Source organism: Patagioenas fasciata, chromosome 7 (assembly GCF_037038585.1).
Source record: "Patagioenas fasciata isolate bPatFas1 chromosome 7, bPatFas1.hap1, whole genome shotgun sequence".
In the NCBI taxonomy this organism is placed as follows: domain Eukaryota; kingdom Metazoa; phylum Chordata; class Aves; order Columbiformes; family Columbidae; genus Patagioenas; species Patagioenas fasciata.
In genome coordinates this window covers 27,822,222-27,841,050 of record NC_092526.1, presented here as the reverse complement: position 1 = coordinate 27,841,050, position 18,829 = coordinate 27,822,222, and the positions used below count along the sequence as shown (strand labels likewise).

The following is an 18,829-nucleotide window of genomic DNA, read 5'->3' as shown; positions in this document are numbered from 1 at the left end:
AGGGATTTGTTGCAAGAACAGGAACACTAAGGAGATGATCAGTCCTGAGGGCAAGGCAGCACACAATATTCTGTCCAGCAGCAAACACAAAATACTGCAAGAGTGGGTTGGAGAAGATTATGTGGTTGAAGCTACTTTAGTTCTTCAGATACAAAGGCGAAGAGGGCATCCACAGTGCAGGTGGTGGCAGCACTGTTTAAAATAATCAAACGCTTCATCCGTAGGACTCGCACACAAACTTACATTAGCACACATGAAATTTCATATTTCCAGAATGAAGTGTGCATTACTATACATTGATATACAGGTTCTCTGCATATTTTTTATTTATTTCAAACTACACCTTCAGCTCTTGATGCCCAAGAGCATCACAACACACTCTTCACTAGTCACACAGACTTTCCACAGTCTTGAAGCTGCCTGTAAGCTGGAAGCCCAAGTAGACACAAGGAACAAGCTGATATACTGTTCTATAGATCCACATCTCAACAACCAACCACTGTTGTGTTTCAGGAATGAAACAGAGATCATACAGGGAATGCTTCAGTAACACAGAGATTACCCACACATCTACAACATAAGCCAAAGTAAAATGGACAATTAAGGTATCAGAGAAGAGCAAACTGAGGATAAATTTCATTTCCCTGATGCTTTAAAAGCCGAAAAAATAAAATAAAGACTAAATTTAGATCATTTGGTCATCAGTTAAGGATATAAAATGCTAGAACAACTTTTGAACAAGGTGATGAATCAGTAGGTAAACTTTACTCAATATCATTAAGTTTGTGATGAGTTCTGAAGAGTGCGACTTCTCTTCAAGACAGGGCAAAGAATAGGGTTTCTAAGGAAACTAACAAAAGTATTTTAAATATAAGAACATCCTGAGAAAGTCACATATATACCTTACCACCTTTATAAGTGATTAAAGGAAGGAAAATAAAACCAGATCCAACAGTGCTACATTGCGCAGAAAGTTAATAGGAAACCAGCATGAGATGACCCTGAATGGCAACGTCTCCATATTAGCAATTCTCGTTAGGTGATTTTGTCAGCCCTGGACATCTGCCAAGGCAAGAGGGAAGACGGTATAAGACAAACCAGTTACAGGTGTCTAGCTTTGCTCCTGGGCACAGACAAGCCATACAGCCACAGCTGACACCCCTTCACCAGCCATTGGATGTCAAAGATTGACTCCAGGTTGGCAAAGGAGGAAAAAAAAAAACCTTCTAAACTCATGCATCAATCAGCAGAAGAGCTGCAGGGGGAGAGAGAGGCTGCAGACTTGGCCACGCCAGAAGAAAAGCCCCAGCCAAGCTGCTGCTCCTGGCCCTGCCGCCCAGGGCTCGGCCCAGGGCTGCTGCTGCTTGCTCTGCGGGGGAACTTAAATCCGGAGAGCGGGCAGAAAACAGGAAGGTTTTGCATCATGCTGTTATTTGCGCTGCCAGCAACGGCCAAAACAGATTAGTCGGTGTCCAAATTCAGGAGCACGTGCTTCAGAGCCAGCTTCCCAGTTGTTCACCATTTATCTACCCCTCATCTCCTCCTAAAAGAGCATTAACTGTTTCAAAACGTAAGTCACCCTCAAATTATTTATCTCAATTTCAGTTAAAGTGAGTATTCCTGGTATGGCTGGTTTCCCCAAGAGCACAACGAATTTTTGCGTAAATATCCACCTGTCTCCACAACCAAGTTAACAAAATAGTTATTAAAAAAAAAAAGGAATTTAGAGCAGTCATTGAAGACAGAATCCCATAATGATGATGAATTTTTGGGGTATGTACAGATACAGCTACAGTTTCACTCTAGTGAATGGCAAGACTTGTGTAGACGACACAATCTCCTAAATATGAGGAAGTTCGGGCTCCGAGAAAAATTGCTTTAATACCTTTTTGGAAATTTCTGAAGTATTTTTCCCACATTGAGTAGGACACTAGTACTGAAAATTATTTTTCCCCAAAACGCTTAATGCAAATCCAATTAACCAAATTTTGTACATATTTTAGAATATTTAACTATCAAACTGTGTCTTTAATTACATGAAACTTTGAGTTTGGAGGGCTAAAGAGACAGGTTGAGAAGGAAGAAAAATAGTATTGATGAGGAAAAAAATAAAAAGAGGTAGGAAACCTTGTGGAGCAGAAAAAACACCTTTTTCTTTCAGTCTTAGACAGGAAAGCTTCAGAGTGCTATAAAATGGAATTTGTAGTCCAACAAAAAAGGCATTTTAAATTAAATTGAAGTTATTCAGGAGAGCAGCGAGTGCTAGGAGGAAAAGAAGCTGTAGATGGAGAGTTAAAAAACCAACCAACCCAGACAGTTGTGAGTGACAAAACAGAAAGAATAAGAGACAGTGAGAAAGCCAGGCATGAGTAGAAGAGCACATTCCTCCCTTCTCTTGAAGGGAGAGGATAAAAGAAGCAGCAGCAGCAAATTACAACAAAGGAGCATGGTGGGGGCAGCACAAAGACCAGAGACTATTTGCTGAAAGAATAGAAAATCAGAATTAAAATTAATCCAAAATATAGATAAATTTAGTACATTGTTCTTTAATTTCTGGAAAACTAATTTGGATACTTACATTAATGGAAAACAGACCACCACAGCGGTCAGGTAAAGAAAAAGGATACAAAACAAAAAAAGCTGGAAAGATCACAGATGCACAAAATTATGGGGTTGTGTCTCCTCAATATCGAGTTATGAATCATCTTCCATTTAAATAAACCCTTTGCTGCCTTATTCCATCAGATTGCCTTCAGCTAAAATATTATTCAAAAAAAGAAATGTTTCTATAGTATTAAAATGCATAGGTTTTTTTTTTTCTGCATGAAAGCTTTGAGGAGTTTGTGTTTCATCTTGGAAAGAGAAGCTATTAGAAAACATACAAGGATGCTGATTTGCCAAAGTTCAAACAAATAAAATAATATAAACACTTTAGGATGCTTAGAAGATACGAGTGCATGTGACAGTTGATGGCAAGAGAGAGAGTACATTGTTCTAGTGCCTGTTAGGACACCATCAGTTTGACTAAAGCTATTTATATTTACTTAGACATAAACTAATTAAAAATAACACATTTCCTTCTGTAACAGAATTACAAGCTAAATGTATTTTTAAACTGCATTGTTAATGTTCACTATAACTGATCATAAGATAAATGCTTCATAGCACAGTCATATTTTATGCAAATATTTACTATTCTATATTGCAAATAAAAAAGCACATTCTAAAAGGTTACAGTATTAAAAACATACAAATGGCTTATTTCTATTTTAAATGGCAAACTGTTTTTAAGTATGAGTATGTCTGAACTGATCATAGCCAACAGAACTAAATTTCCAATTCCAAGTTAAAATCCATTAAAGCCACACTGAGGGGGATTGCACAGGTATAACTCATATTAACACATGCCTATGCAGTTAATATAAGCTCCTTTCTAATTAACAAGTAGTAGAGCACATTGAGCTAAATTTGTTGTCAAATATCTAAATAAATTTATTTCAGCCTTCCTCACAGGTCAAAGAGAAAGATCACATGTTCATAACAGTATAGTTTTTCACTGAAATGCAAAGACCTTGCAAGGACAGTTCTTGCTTCAAGTTTTCAAACTTATTGCATCATAGTGAAAAGATTTTGGTTTATTTTTACATAAAGAGGAGTTTATTTCTGTCTGTTGATTAGTTGTTTTTGCCTTTTAGCCGCCCTCAGAATCACCAGAGAGTGACTGGCTGATGCAGGTGTTCAGACACTCAGAGATCCGCACTGACTCAGAACTGAGAATCCCCTCAGGAGCTCAGGTGGTGTATCATACTCCCCTGCATTGGTTTGTATATTGACTTTTGCCATCTGGGACTGGAAATAAATTTCTTATGCTACTGGAAAAGTCACCTGCAAAATCTTTAACTTTCCCTGCAGCACGGTGAGTAGTTTACCTGAGGGATCACACTAAATCAGTGAGGACACTGGCACAGGTGAACAACAATCTTTTGTTTCTACCTGTAGCCTATGTGCTCACGTTTTAGGAGAAAAAATACATGACCTAAACACATATTTAGGCTTGACACTAAGAGCAAGCGAAATGCAATGGCCTGTCATACACAACAAATCAAACTCATCTTGTGAAATAAAAGTCAAGTTCATTCCGGTTAGTGTTTCTACAAAGATTTCCTATGTAGCAGTTAGGCTTAGATCTAAACACAAAGATGTCCCCCCACAACACTGTATCCTATTTGTATTGCAGATACACGGTAAGCGCATACCACGTTTAGACAACACTGTATTTGAAGTCTCTGTATATTGGGCCCATTCAGATATACCCTTACTATCTCATTAAACACTGAGTGCTAACTCGTTGCCTGTCTGCTTATAGGCAACATTTAAATGCATGTATAATTAGTCTACTTTCAATTACTATGCAAGACCTTTAATAGAAATTGTAGTTGTTTTATAATAAAAGGCATTCATAGTATAAGAAATGGTAGAAAAAGCATAACTTCTGGAATGTGAGTATTTAGGTGCTGCTCTTAAGGTTACAACAGAACCCCTAAGCAGAGGGAACATTATATATATATGTGTGTGTGTACATATATATTTTTCAATATGTACTTCAATTGAGCGGAAAAAAAAATAGCCTTACTACATAGTTCATCTTCCTATTTTGTAATGAACCCTTTAGAAAAGCACTTCTATATTTTTAATTTGGTCTGTTACTTCTATCTAAAAACTGCTGGGAAGAAGTTTAATGAGGAAGAACAGTTGTTGATACTGTCTCATTCTTGGTCTGTGGCACACAGTTCACATACATTCAGGGCTCACATTAATCTAGTCCATTTTAAACTGCAGATAATTAAAAAAGAAAAAAAAAAGGCATCATAAGTTACATTTCATCCAAACGGCTCTTTATAGATGCCACACAGATCACTCCATCAGTCACCGAAAGCAAGTACCTCTGGGACGAAATGCGACAACTGTTCCACAGGGCATGGCAGAGGAGGGGAAGTGAGGAATACCAGCACATCAAATTGCAATTGCAGGGGGAATTTAGGTAGGAAGAATGTAATTACCCCGTTTGGAGCATGGCCAGACCATGGGGGTTAACATCTTATAAAGAGCCCTATGAGAATTTTAACAACCCCGAGTGCTCAGGACCTTTAATTTATATTAGGTCTCAGGAGCTAGGCTAACAGCTCTGCTCTACTGGTTTCCTATGCTGCTACAGAAGTGAAGCAGGGGGGAAATAAAACAAACCAAAACCAAAAAACATCAGCTTCTAGTTGTTCCCTGTGGTTTCCACTCACCAGCTAAGCAGATTAATACTTCTTAGTCTGCAATATCTGATGAAAATGTGGCAGAATGAAACATGATTGAAAGCTGCACTGAATCAGAGCAATTCTTGGTGATTTTTCAAAAGCTGTACAAGAAGAAAATGTTTCCTACTCCAGTGAGTCCTAAGTGCTCATAAAGAAAGCTTTCAAGAACATCTCAGCAAGTATGACAATAAATAGGTACTATAAAGATACACAGATAGGAAAATAGCATCAGAAATACCTATTCCTCCTCTGAGAAAGAACAGGAAACTAAAGCTTGTGTACAAATCAGTTTCTTCCATATATGAAGTCAATGTCACCAATTACACTTATTAATATATCTTATATTAGCAGATCTATGTGTGTGCATTTTTTTTTTGCTTAAGTAAGACTGAAACTTCAAGGCAACAAGGAAAGTAATGAAGATGAGCAGGTAGGAAGAACTATAAGCGTGCAGCTCATCTTTTTTCCCCACTGTTGCCTCCAAGCAATTAGAAAAAAAAGTAGACTTGATTCAAGCATTATTCCTCCAAAATAAAATATCAAGTGAAGTTATAATGCTTTTCACTCCTATTGAACGAAAAGCATTTGAAGCAAATTCCCAGAGAATGCCAAATACTCTTTGAAGTGGTTTGCATTATGTATCCATACCCCATAGAAGTTATTTCTTCAACTGGGTTACAAAAAAATTTAGAGCCATTTCACTTCTTTACTATATTCTAATGTAATGCACTGCAGATGTTTTTATTTCAATGTTCTTAAACTTCTGAATGACCACAGGGGTGCATTTAGTTTGCCTTTGGCTAATTTATTTTGTTCACATCAGACGAACATAATTATAGAAGTATCATGGTATTCTATATGATTTTCTCTTAAAGACCCTTATAGCCAGAACTGAGAAAGAAGAAACAGTAAAAGGCTTCGCTAAACCAAGGAAAGCAGAGCATTTTGGGTTGTAAATATTCCCTGGCCCCAGCGGAGATGCTGTATATCATACAGACAACGCTACTTCTGCAGGAGCTTTATGATTTATGCTAATGAGAAAAGCCACCTTGACGAAGAGAAAACAAAAGACAGAACAGTTCAGTACTGATGCAGATTTTGAACATTAGGTGTAAGTTTCACAGGAAATACCGAAGACCAGCGGTTACGGGAATCTCACAGGGCTGGTCTGCATCTGGGAGCCTTCACCAGAGACGTCAGTCAGAGGCACAAATCACTTAGGAGTGATTTGTACCATGCGGTTTTATCCCAGGTCTTATCAGCTCTGCCGTGTGCTCTGGTGGAAAGTGGACAGTCACTCTTTTTCAAAGATGATTCACAGAGCGGTACTTTAACTACAAAAACACCCTTGAAAAAGCACATCATTCAGTCTTTCATATAAGGCCAACATGCAAGAGTGCTCCCTGTCATTGCAGCCATGCAGGAGAACTGGTCTCGCTACAAATTTATGTTTAAGCAGGTCTCAGCACTGGATTGGCATGATCCTCTCCTCCACCCCAAACAATTTGGGTACATTTTTCAAGGGGTCAGCAGGTGTTCAAGGGCCTAATTTTTCACTGACTTTCAAGATTAAATGAGCTTTTCTGACTCCACAGAACTGGATTTTGAATAGTGTTTAGGCACAAAGTTTTCATGTGTGCTCATCCCTCATTGACTTCTGAACATTTCAGAAAACTCTAGCACTGGTTTAGAACTTGTGTATCCTTACTATGTTCAAAGATGACCAAAACCAACAGTGCAAGGTCTTTGAAAGGTCACAGAAGGCAGAAATTCATACTTCATGAACTTAGACTTGTTACAGAAGACACAGGCCTGCTTGAAGCTCTGAGTTCATCCCATGAAAACCAATCCAAATAGGTAGGTAACTTTTACTTGATCAAAAAGACGCACGTTATCGCTAAAGAACTGGTGTAAGTTACAAACCCATTTCTTGTCCATATCTACTACTGTTGGCAAAGAGCCACCTGCAGTGACTTGAGAAGTGGATTTAGTCCTTTATAACAATTGCACTGTGCAAATTATCACATCCATAAAGTAATCTCCTGCTTTCTCTTCTTGACTAAACAGAGTGTCACAGGCCATGGAGGAAATTTTGTCCTTGTTATTACTAGAAGTGTTCTCCCCCTTCAACACCTCAAAGGAGAAGACCTGTGCTCACATACATTGCTTTCCAGCTATTAATGTCTCACCTTGAACAGAAAATGCTACGTAGGTGAAGTCAACATACAAAAACCCCTATGCAGACAACTCCAGGTTGGATTTAGGAGTTCCAACTACACTTGCATGCAGAAGACAGCTAGTAAGTGTTTCTTTGATCATGAAATGGATCATTAAAATAAAACCAATTAGAAAATGTAGCCAAACTTACTCTAGCTGAAGAGGCTTGAACTGTAGAAATATCTATGCTACTGAAATATAAGTAAACGCTTTTTCAAACAAACGAACAACAACAAAAAAGAGCATTTGTGTGATTTGCAGGGTCAGCACTGTTAATTCGTAACAAGATCACGACATACCGAGGACTCTTTGTATTTCTCTAAATACACACTATCATATAGATGCTGAGCACTGTGTCACGTATGCACAATTAAACAACATGGACAACTTCATCTAATTGTTTGCTATGACATGTTAAAAAAAAGTAATAAAGAACAGTGGGTTTTAGGTTTAACACAAGGTGGGGAAAAACAAGGACTGTATTTTGCCCCATTGGTTAAAGTGAACAAAAGTGGCCATGTATCTTAACACCTGGGAAAAGTCAGGGCATGCACAGCTGGCCGCGAGCTGGTCACACATTCCTGAGGTTACAATTACGGCCAGTGTTCTCAAACCAGGCTCACTGACAAGCAGTTGCAGATGGCCAAAACACTTATGTATGAAAATAGCTTTACTCAGCAAAATCTTAGAAAAATAACGTATCAATAGGAGCACTTGTATATGTAGCTGTAGCACTTTCTCAGTGATGTTTTCTCCAGTTAGCCCTCAGGTCATGTCATATAAACTAAAAACAGGAAATCTTTTGTGTTGCACATCATATATATCATTTGGTACCAGCATATCATTTTCCCCAACAAGGAGACTTCCAGTGTAGTTAAAGTGGGGAAACACTATCAGGGTGATATGTTCCGTTCCCAAATTTGCCAACAGCCAGCGACATGTCCAGTCCTCTTCTCAATACACCACTTTAACAAGGGGACCAATGGGCATAATATGCCTCTCGTTTGTGCATATAACTCCATATTTCTGACACTTGCATGAACAGCAACAAACACTGTAAAGTATCACTTTATAATCTCTGTAAGTAACCCAAGAAAATGTACTCATGTTTTCTCTCTTCTCTAATGACATTTAAAATAAATACACTTGCATGAAAACTTCTCTGAAATAATCAAAATTGAAACATGGTAAAAACTGAAAACCATCCTGTTTAGATACAATAATATAAAATGGAGGTTTTAGTTATTCGCAAAACAATCCTTGCAAGACCCTTCTTTAGTAAGGTGATGAGGTGATCATATGATCAGGTGACACATTTTGTGATGCTGAAAGCATGGACACTCGATATAGGAAAAAGGAAACCAGTTGCTAATGTGTGAAAATACAGGAGGAAAAAGCACAACATATTTTCAAGTCAATGCATTCAGACTCCTGTTTGGCAAAAATCTATACCAGAAATGATGTAGTAAAAATTACCAGACTGCACACCAACATTGCCAGAGCTACCAGTAAGGGGAGAAATATCAACTGAAATTTAAATGAGGGCATTGCTATCTATTCGCACCACTAAATGAACCTTCTTTTCATAGGAAAAGAACCACTATATTTTCCAAAAGCAAATGTGCAAAAATTGCATCAAGGTGTTATTACAAACATTTTCATTTCAAAATTTTCTCAATAAAAAGCACTGTAGAAGAACACATATACAAGAGAACTGCTCCTGCCTGCTGTCCCTGCCCTGTTACTGTGATTAGTACAGACCAACAGATGAACATCTTTATGCACATGACCAGCAAGACCAAAAGGTCACTATGGTTTTAATTTACTATTTGCTATAAAACTTCATCTTTTAACAGACGTTGTATACATTTTTCAGATATTATACATACCTTGAAGTCAATAAATCACAAGTTAGATTACAACTTAAAAAATATAAACTCCTGTTAATACTTTGACCCTAAACAGCTTAAAGTAGAGAAGACCTCTCCAGAACTTCTGGCTTTCCATTTTACTGGGTTTTACACTCACTCCTTGAGACAGAAAAATCATCTTCTATGAAGATCATGGAATTTTGCCACAGTAAAGTGTACAAGGTCAGACCCACTACAGCAATAATCATAAAACTATTAAAATTTGCACACAACACTTCAACTCTTTATTTAAAAGATTTGTAAATAAAATAATAAATGTGTTTTCCAATTTTTTAGGTTAGTTTTAGTGAATATGCCAAAGTGCCTTGAAAGCTAATTAGTCAAGAGGTAAATTTGAACATGCATATACCCTTCTGCATATTCAGCTTTTCAAAGATTATCTTATTCAGCTTGTAACTACCAGCACAAATGCTGATTCTAAATATATCTGCTGAACTCTAAATGACTTCTGTTTATAGAAATAGGACACAACAAGCTACTAAATCTTCCTTACAACAAACTGTGCTATGCCAAAATACTTGCTCCAGATTTTTGAGCTACAGTTACTTAAACTGACAACCAGAAGAAAACTGGTAAGACAGTTATTATAGCAATAGACTTTATCAGTCCTTCCTTAGCTAGACTTGCTTTTAGTCTTATTAATTCTGCATCCACACAGGTGTTGGGTTTTTTTGTTTGTTTTTTGTTCGTTTTAGAGAAAAAAAAAAACACTAGTGGTTCTTGAAACCCTCATTACTTCACATGATTTAAGAATTCAACACAACACCTCCTTGCTATATAGTATCCAAATAAATTCAGAAGGAATGGCACACAATAATAAAAACCTGCATAACTTTCAGTGACTGAAAGCAGTATAGCATCAGAAATTACAGTCCTGAGGACTCTACAAGTTCAGAATTAGGCAAGAATTAAGTGTATCCACACACTAAACGTTAGGTTCATGCTCATGATAGTACAAATGCAATAGTGGGAGCCAAGTTGAAGAGTTGGGGTTGTCTTCCCCCCTGTTATCTCAGCATCCAGCTCAGGTTGACTGAGCCATTTCTTCACTTTCCTAATCTACACATGGTTGGTGAACTATAAAGTGTTTTCACGTTCTGTAGTAAAGCCCATTAACAGTGCAAAATATTACACTTCTAAAAGGCCAGTATCAATTTTTTTTCCAGTATTGTTGATGCAACATCACACTCACAAATATAGATCAAAAGTGAAGTTCAAACTCCACACTCCCTAAAGGAGTTGTTAGCATTTTCAGTCTCTGGAAGGTTGATGTAAATAAAGCACAGAAGTTATGGCTCTCCTAAATGGCAATGGGATCCCAGGCAAGCAGTTCTCGAACAGAGGATTTTGAAGCTGAATGTGAAGCTTTGAGGACAACAATTAAAGAAATGTTCTGTGATGGAGGCGGCTATGAATTCCTCTGACGAGGGAACATTTTTCTAAAACTACATGTACATAGTTCCACACATCTTCACAACTATTAACAGGTTCTTGTTCTAAATTACACACACCTGAGCTGCCAGGGAACATCAGGAATACGTACTGACTAAATAATAGTCAAACTCTGTCTGCTTTAAGTGAAGAACAACATAAATCCACCAGCACATTGCTTTGAAACGATCTATTTATAACAAATCAGTTTTGGCCAAGTTTGACAAGAATCATACCTAGATCTGCTCCTCACAGCTGAAACCATTTACCTTTCAGCAACTACTTCATATGAAATAAACTCAAATTATGTCCAAAATAATTCTCCTTTCCATTCTCTTGAAGTGAGATGACATGACTGTCTTAAAATTACTTCAACACAAGAGGGTTCCTCCTCCCTCCTCCTCTTTTTTAATTAAGAAAGTAAATTCTCTTTCATCAGGAACACTCATCTAACATAAACAGTGCCAAGCTAACAATGAGGAAAGACATTACCTCTTTGTCATTTTGTATCAACTTCAATAGTTTTACCTAAGCATCTTTAAATATACTACAACAATAGGCTATTCTGACATTAGAAATAAGGTAGAACCTTAGCTGTACCAATGCAATTTTATTACTGCAATGACCTGACAAGTGAACACTCATATTTAAATCCTTCATACAGTATTCCTCTGTCAAAATGCTTGTTCCTCATGAATATTTTAATTTAAACAGGCATTTTAGGTACCAAAGCAAAAAATACTGGTGATGTAAAATATCTAAAACATGTAATGATTCAATTAATGCTGAGTTACTCCACGCATGAATGAACAATTTGACCTGGGCTTAAATACAGTATTTTAATAATGCAGCTGCCATATTCATTGGTCTCTACATTTCCTGAAAACTAATCTGCCAAACAAGTTTTACAGCATTAATCTTCTGCACTTCCATTCCAGGAGTGCTGAGTTAGTAATGCTCCACAACCACACATTATTTCACCTTTTTTTTTTTTTTAGAACATTTACAGATAATGTAATTCCGAAATGAAGACACACATTTTTCCAGTTGAAGAACTACTCTTATCACCTTTGGGCATCTGAGTGGTAATTACTGGTTTCTAGGAAACTTGAGGTCAGTTTAGGCACTAATTTTTAAATATTTTTATATACTTTTTTTAAAATATGTATATGTGGGTTTGCATCTGCAGTTTTGAGGCATTTTTTTCCAAGAGGTTGTCAGAACAATAGATGTTCTGTATTTCAAAACCTTTGTAGCACTATATATTTGTTGTAAGACATTCAGGAAAAAAAAAAAAAATTAAAATTATTTTCACATAAACCAAAAAATTCCATGCATTAAACAATACGATTGGTACTACCCCAGTAAGAAGTGCTGGCCCTGAGCAAAGCTTCACCTGTAATACCAAGCAACTTCAGCTGGAGTTCATATAAAATGTGCATTAGCCTGGGCCCACAAAGAGCAATTTTTTTTCTCCCGTTACAGTTCATTTTATTTCAGGCTAAAATTACAAATACAGAAATAACCTTTGGGCAAAACCAAAGTCAGGGTTGCTTTGGCTAATTCAGCCCAACTGAATAATCGATAAAATTACTGATGTGCAAGAAGACGTAGTATGGGTCGATGAAAGACTACAACAAGTTCGGATAAACATTTGCAACTTCAGGTACAAAAGTGACTAAAAAAATAAGTAAGAATGCTGTAAACTGCAGATGACAGCAGCATTACAGTTAATATTTAATCAGGATATTGTGAGAATGTTCAGTAGTGGAAGACAGGATTAACATATTGCTTTAAAACATTCCATTACTTTCTGCATCTGTTTACTGATAATAAAAGAAACAGCTGTTCTAAATGTAACATCAACAGGTGTAAACCATTCATTTGAGATTCCAAAACAATAATTCTCCTCCATTTCCTCCTTAGCTATTTTGAAATGACATTACGAACACCCCTCCTATTAGCTTACACAATTAACCCCTAATTGTTTAACCTCTCCGCATGTCCGCAAAACATATACATGTGGAGTTAGCTTCCTTCTCGGTTTGTGCAAAAGGCTCTGTTCTTCTGCAGGGCACATCCTGAACTAATGCACCAGATGTGTCCCATAAAATGGTTGGTCACACTATTCAGCAGCTTTCCTTTTGCAACTGTTCTATATCAAATTTACTGTAAAAAAGCATCGTAATTATGAAGTAACACTGTATCAAATTCACAGACCTAATATCTCACTATGTTTAGTTAGACTATGAATGATAATTGAGCTTGAAATTGTATATTTACTTTAAATAAGTCCTCCAAATCATCTGCAACAATGTGTGCTTAATTCGAAGCCATTAACGAAAGATTTAAAATTTCCACATTTATATTCTCCATAATTTCAGATATGATACTCCATACTTAGGGAAAATGACACGGAGAGAGGAAAAAAAATAAAAACTACTTTTGGCAGCTTTCCAATTGCAAAATTAAATGGATGTACCTTAACTAACTTAGAATTGTTATCCCAGGCTGTTAAACACTGGGTGCAAAAGAAATGAAACATTCAAAATTCTTCAGTATTTCTGTTGCAACCAAAAAAATCAACTCAGTATTATAGATTTAATAAAACAACCCCCTAAAATCCTATCAAACTAAAACCAAGCTTGCTTTATGCAACATTAAACAAAATGTCTGAAAACCAGACATTGCAATGCTTTCAAAAACCTAAGAAAATGGTCTTTGATGCTTACTTTCATGAAAGCAATACCAACATGTATGTAGAAAAAAAGTAAAATAGAAGGAAGCCACTTGTACAAATTGAGACTGAGGAATAGGTGCTTGGATAACTATAGAGTGTGTTGCTTAGCAATATTGATTCTACTACTAGATATTTTAGTTATTCCATATTAGAATATGGAAATACAGAAGAGCCCATCCTAACAAATCACAAACTATATCATACAGATTTTACTGTCACCAACGACTTCCTAAGTGCTCCTGAAATAAGTCAAGTGTTCCTCTGTTTTTGCTATTATTTCCTGAACTGCTACTACCCATAGTAAAGGATAAAAAAACCTACACGAATACTCAAAACTTCTTTACACATGCACGTAAGTGAGAGGAAATGGAAACTTCAATATTAAGATCCCTAACACATTCATAAAAGAAATATGCAAAAGGTGTTACCTCCATTTTCATTCTTATACCCATATTTATATGGAAAGAAAAAGAATTTTTTTTTCAATGATATTTTCCTGTATTTAGAAAGAAAACTGATCCTCAGTGGTTTGCTATTTAAAGAATAAGTACCTTTTCAGAATTTGGGTGAGGTGAACACTTGAGCTGCAAACCAATCATACAAATGATCCTCTGAAAAATACACACAATCAAAAGGTTTTTCAGTTTTCATTACGAGATCATGCTTTAGCCTAGAAAGCTCCACATTATCACACAGGGAACACTGTTGCCTGCACTAGTCATATTTTGGGAAGGCAAATATGCAACACAGGAGAAGCATCATAAGCAATAACACTTGGACCTGCTGGAATGATGCTCATTCATGGTCAACCTCAGACCTGCTTACCCATCATTTTAAATGGCCAAAACTGTACAAAAATAAAATACCAGCAGGGAGCAGCACAAACACTAGAAGCCCCCTGAAATGCCCCACTCTGACACACTCATTATTTCCTTCTGTCCACACTGGATAAAACAAGGAGAGACCCCCCCTATCCAAAGTGATCTCCCGTCAGCACAGTATCAGAGGAAATCACAATTTCAATTTCAACCCCCAACCACTCCAACCATGAGCACTGCAGTGAGGAGACACCTGGATTGTGCTACAGCACCTACTGCAGTCACCAGCCACACATCAATCCCCAGCGTCCCACAGAGACAGAAAACAAACTGTACATACATGTACCTAAGGAAGAAATCCACAGCAGCCCTCTGAGGCACAGGACAGCAAACCCAGCCAGGAGGGAGGGAAGGGAGAGGGAAGGACCCAACTCTCAACCACCTCCCCTAGTACACCTACACCCACAGCAGTGCCTGATGCTAACTGGCTCCAATAGTGATTAAACCCCCGCTTCAGCACTTGCAAAAAATCAATTAACCAATCAGTTTTTATCCTCAGTCTAGAGCCTGAACACCTATAAAACAATTTGTCCTCTGCAACAGTATTATTATATCAAAGCACTTGATGTTGACTCTAATCTTATTGAAGATACCGGCATTTGCTCCAGTAGAATTAGGATACAGCTAGTTTACCTTTTGAAAAGAACTAGCCATGATTAATCTCATTAAATACTACACATATTACTCCTAATCAGCTAAAATTGGTGCACATATTCATTCATTCCAAAACTTAGTCTGGAAATACATTTCTGTTCTCCAGCTTGCCTTTGGCTTTTCTCACTCTAATGGTTACTCTCTAAACTCCTGCAGTTTGTATCCAAACAGAATAAAAATAAAACTATAACCTTCTGCATCCACTGCAAGGCCAGGATCCTGTTTCCCCCTTGGAGCCAAGAGTCCTGTCTCCTTCCTGTGTCTCCATCCACCTTCTCACGTCCATTCTAAAAATTCACATCTTCTGCACTAAGTGACATTTACAGCCAAGGAGCACCCAGTCTTCCAGTGACATTCTCATCTTGTGCCTCTCTCCCCAGTTAAGTTTGGAAAGATATGCTGCTCGTGCCCTCTGATCATCCTTGCTCTTTTCCCCCATCAGTCCCCATGCTGCCCACACTCCGTTGGTAGCCATGACCAGAAAGGTGTTTTATTGGTGGCTGTGTCTTAACTCCCAGATATCAAACTTTATCTCATTCCAGAAAGAGACCACTCCTTCCCAATTTACACTGAACTACCACTACACAGCACTCACTCAATACCCTTCAGCTGTTCCCAATCTGATCTCACATGCATGGCAGAGGTGGTGAACAGCAATGGAGGAAGCTGCAGGTTTTTGTGCTCCTCCTCCTGCACAGGGTGAAGGATGCACACCCCAGGACAGCAACAGGAGGAGAGCACCTTGTTTGCTACCACATCTTAGCTCAGGCCTATGCACCATTCTGCCACGTATTGGGAGAGGTAATAAACAAAACTTTCCCATGCATTTGCATTCTATGTCCCCTAAACCTCCCTCTGCATGCCTCTTGGGCAAACGTCAGCACGTGTTGTGAACAGAGCAGAAGTCCACATGTGCCAGAGCAGACGAGAGCATCCCCCTAAGCAGCTCACTCCAAATGCTTGTACATGAACTCTGCACTATAACAGAGCTACTTTGAGGCAGACACACCATAATTAATGTGGGTAGCTAAAATGACTGCTAGAGAGTGCAGTTAATGTTTTCTCTATTTGTATTTCTGTATTTACCTTTCTCCAGTCAGAATTTATAAACATCTCCTCTATACAAAAAGGATGAACTTAATTAACCACAGAAAAATATAATAATTACATTTCAGTTCAGAACTTATCTGCTCTCATGTATTGCTGGGATGTGATCTCTTCATTCACCAGTTTGGCATTGTTTGATACAGAGCCACAGATAATTTACACTTTCAGATTGTAGATTTGCTTGTCTGGTCTGACATCCCTGGCCATAAACCAGTCTGCACTCAGGCCCCTTCGCCAATCTTCACCTATCTGCCTAGCAGCCATAGAAACACTACAAAGCTCAGCCTAACCACCATGTTTGCATCACGTAGAGATTTGCTACAGCAGAACAACTGTGGAGACAGAATTTTTCAGGTGGTCCTTCTTGAAACTTTTAAAACATATTATTCCAGAGATGTTCCATCTGCTGCGCACAGAAGGCATAACTGGGCAGTTTACAGAAGGAAATACTATTTGAAATAGAGGAGTAAACATTGCCTGCCAGTAGAAAGAGAATGAACAAGTTTACCAGAAGCAGTAGCTCTCTATACATCAGACTTTGCCCTAATTATGCCACATTCTCTTTGAGCACGGACTGCTTGTGTCTCCTAACCCCAAAGAGCTCCTGTATAGCACTGCACCAACACACATATCTCCATCTGCTTTCAGTGCCAATCTGGACTCTGTGACTCTGCTCCCTTCAGCTTTCAAGTCATCGGCCAGTTTTTGTTCATCTAAAGTTTTAAGAGTGTACTATATTTTTAAGAATCATACTTTTGTAAGCTCAGGTTAAAAATACTCTGAATTATTTGCACAGTTTAGAGAAAAGCTTTTTGAAGCCTGGCCATGAGGACTTCAATACTCATCTGTGCCAATGTGTAACAACAATAACTGCATATGGCAATGCCACATTTAAATACCTACAGCTATCTGGCATTCCTTTGAAAATTAACATTTTATATCCTCAGTACAATAAACTTTGCCAGGCTCTCAAGAAAGCAAGTTCTAGCCTCTTCACATCTAAAACTTTTTGATATACTGATATTTTCTAAACCTGCAGCAATAAGGAAAGCATCAAACCAGTTGAGAACATTTCTTTAACAAACTCTTTAAAAATAGTGGTAAGCTGTTTCTCTACAGTATTTATTTCCAGCTTTAAAGTAGTATTTGAATTTAAATAAAGAAGTCTCAAGAGTGTGAACATATGATAATGAAAAGTCATTATACAAAAACTTTGCACAAAACATACTGAAATTACAGAGTAATGATCAAAATTAAGCAAGAGATATACGATCCCAAACAAAATGTTCAATTTACTCAATAATTTCCATGGAGTTGTGCTTGTCATCTTCTGGAATATCTGCTAAGTGACAACAAAAAGGACGACCATGAACACAGCCTTTATTTTCCTTTCCAAGCTGTTGCATCATCCTGCAAATTTTGTTTTGTACATCTTCTTTTGACAAATGTAAGGGCAGCTGCCGAGCTAAACGTACTGCTTCTCCCTGTGGAAAGGAAAAACAAACACAAAAAGTCAACAGTTTTAAAGTACCACTTTTTAACACATTAACCTGGGGCTACCAGAAAGCACAAATTCAGCACGCACTGTTTAAAGGTCCCTCTTCTCTTTTCTGCTGATACATATTCCGAATCCCAGAAATCCAAACGTAACTCTAAACATATCACTCATTTAATGACAATCGTACAATGGAGTCACATCAAGTCAATCTCCTGGTCATGCTTGTACTCTTTCCTTTAGGGTCCACTTTTGCAACATGCTATGTGTTCCTGCATATCTTATTTCCTCTTGGCACCAGTATCGGCTGAAGATGTTTACCAGTTCACAGGATACATTCTACACCACAAACTTTAGAACTAACATAATGAAGTCAAACAGTCAGCAAAACAAAACTGTAAATATACTATAGTGAAATTTTGTATTAATGTTGTATTAAATATTATCTATTGCATCCACTTATCTCTCAATACTAGAAAGCAGAAGTGACTGCTAAACACAATTACTGAAGCACCCACCCTCAAATAATCAAGCAACTTCAAAAACAAGTTGTCAGTTTTTTTGTTTCCTCCTCCAAGATGGGCCTTGCTGCCATTGCTTTCTCTTCTGTGTTGCCTAGACAGAAAGGGATGTGGCAGGCAACCTCCCTTTACATTGTACAAACCTGAAGCAGCATTCATAATCTTTTAATCTGAATCTTCTCATTTTGTTAGTTTGGAATCTTTTCCCATGCTTCCAAGTGGAAAAAAACATCACTATGGATTATTTTCTACCTAGGAAGGCTGCTGCTTTAGGCATCACACTGTTCTTTTTTCTGGGTCTACCAAAAGACAGCAAAAACTGCAGACATGCCTGCTCAAAGATAAAACTTATGATAGAAGTTGCAATTCTGAACATGACAGTGAATGGTGTTTCCAGCGTTTATCCCCACAGAATGGCCAAAAAACTCAGTGCTTATTTGTAATTTTTTTTTTCCATGACAGCAAACCATATACTTCCCAGTATATTTTCCAGCTACTGTTACTGCTGCACACTCATCTTCTTTCTAACAGTTCCTTGCGGGATCAACA

At 37.7% G+C, this 18,829-nt stretch overlaps 1 protein-coding gene across 9 annotated transcripts in view; it reads right to left on the bottom strand.

Annotated features, from left to right (window-relative positions):
- PMS1 (PMS1 homolog 1, mismatch repair system component) overlaps nucleotides 1–18,829 on the bottom strand; it is a 71,107-nt gene that overhangs the window by 9,322 nt on the left and 42,956 nt on the right. For 7 of the 9 annotated variants that reach the window (XM_071811174.1, XM_071811175.1, XM_065840305.2 and 4 more), the window contains one exon: nucleotides 17,561–17,748. In XM_071811174.1, coding sequence (XP_071667275.1) covers nucleotides 17,561–17,748 — 188 coding nt within the window. Of the gene's footprint in view, nucleotides 1–12,742; nucleotides 17,749–18,829 lie in introns of those variants that run through there. The other 2 variants (XM_071811176.1, XR_011740010.1) reach the window with 2 other exon arrangements.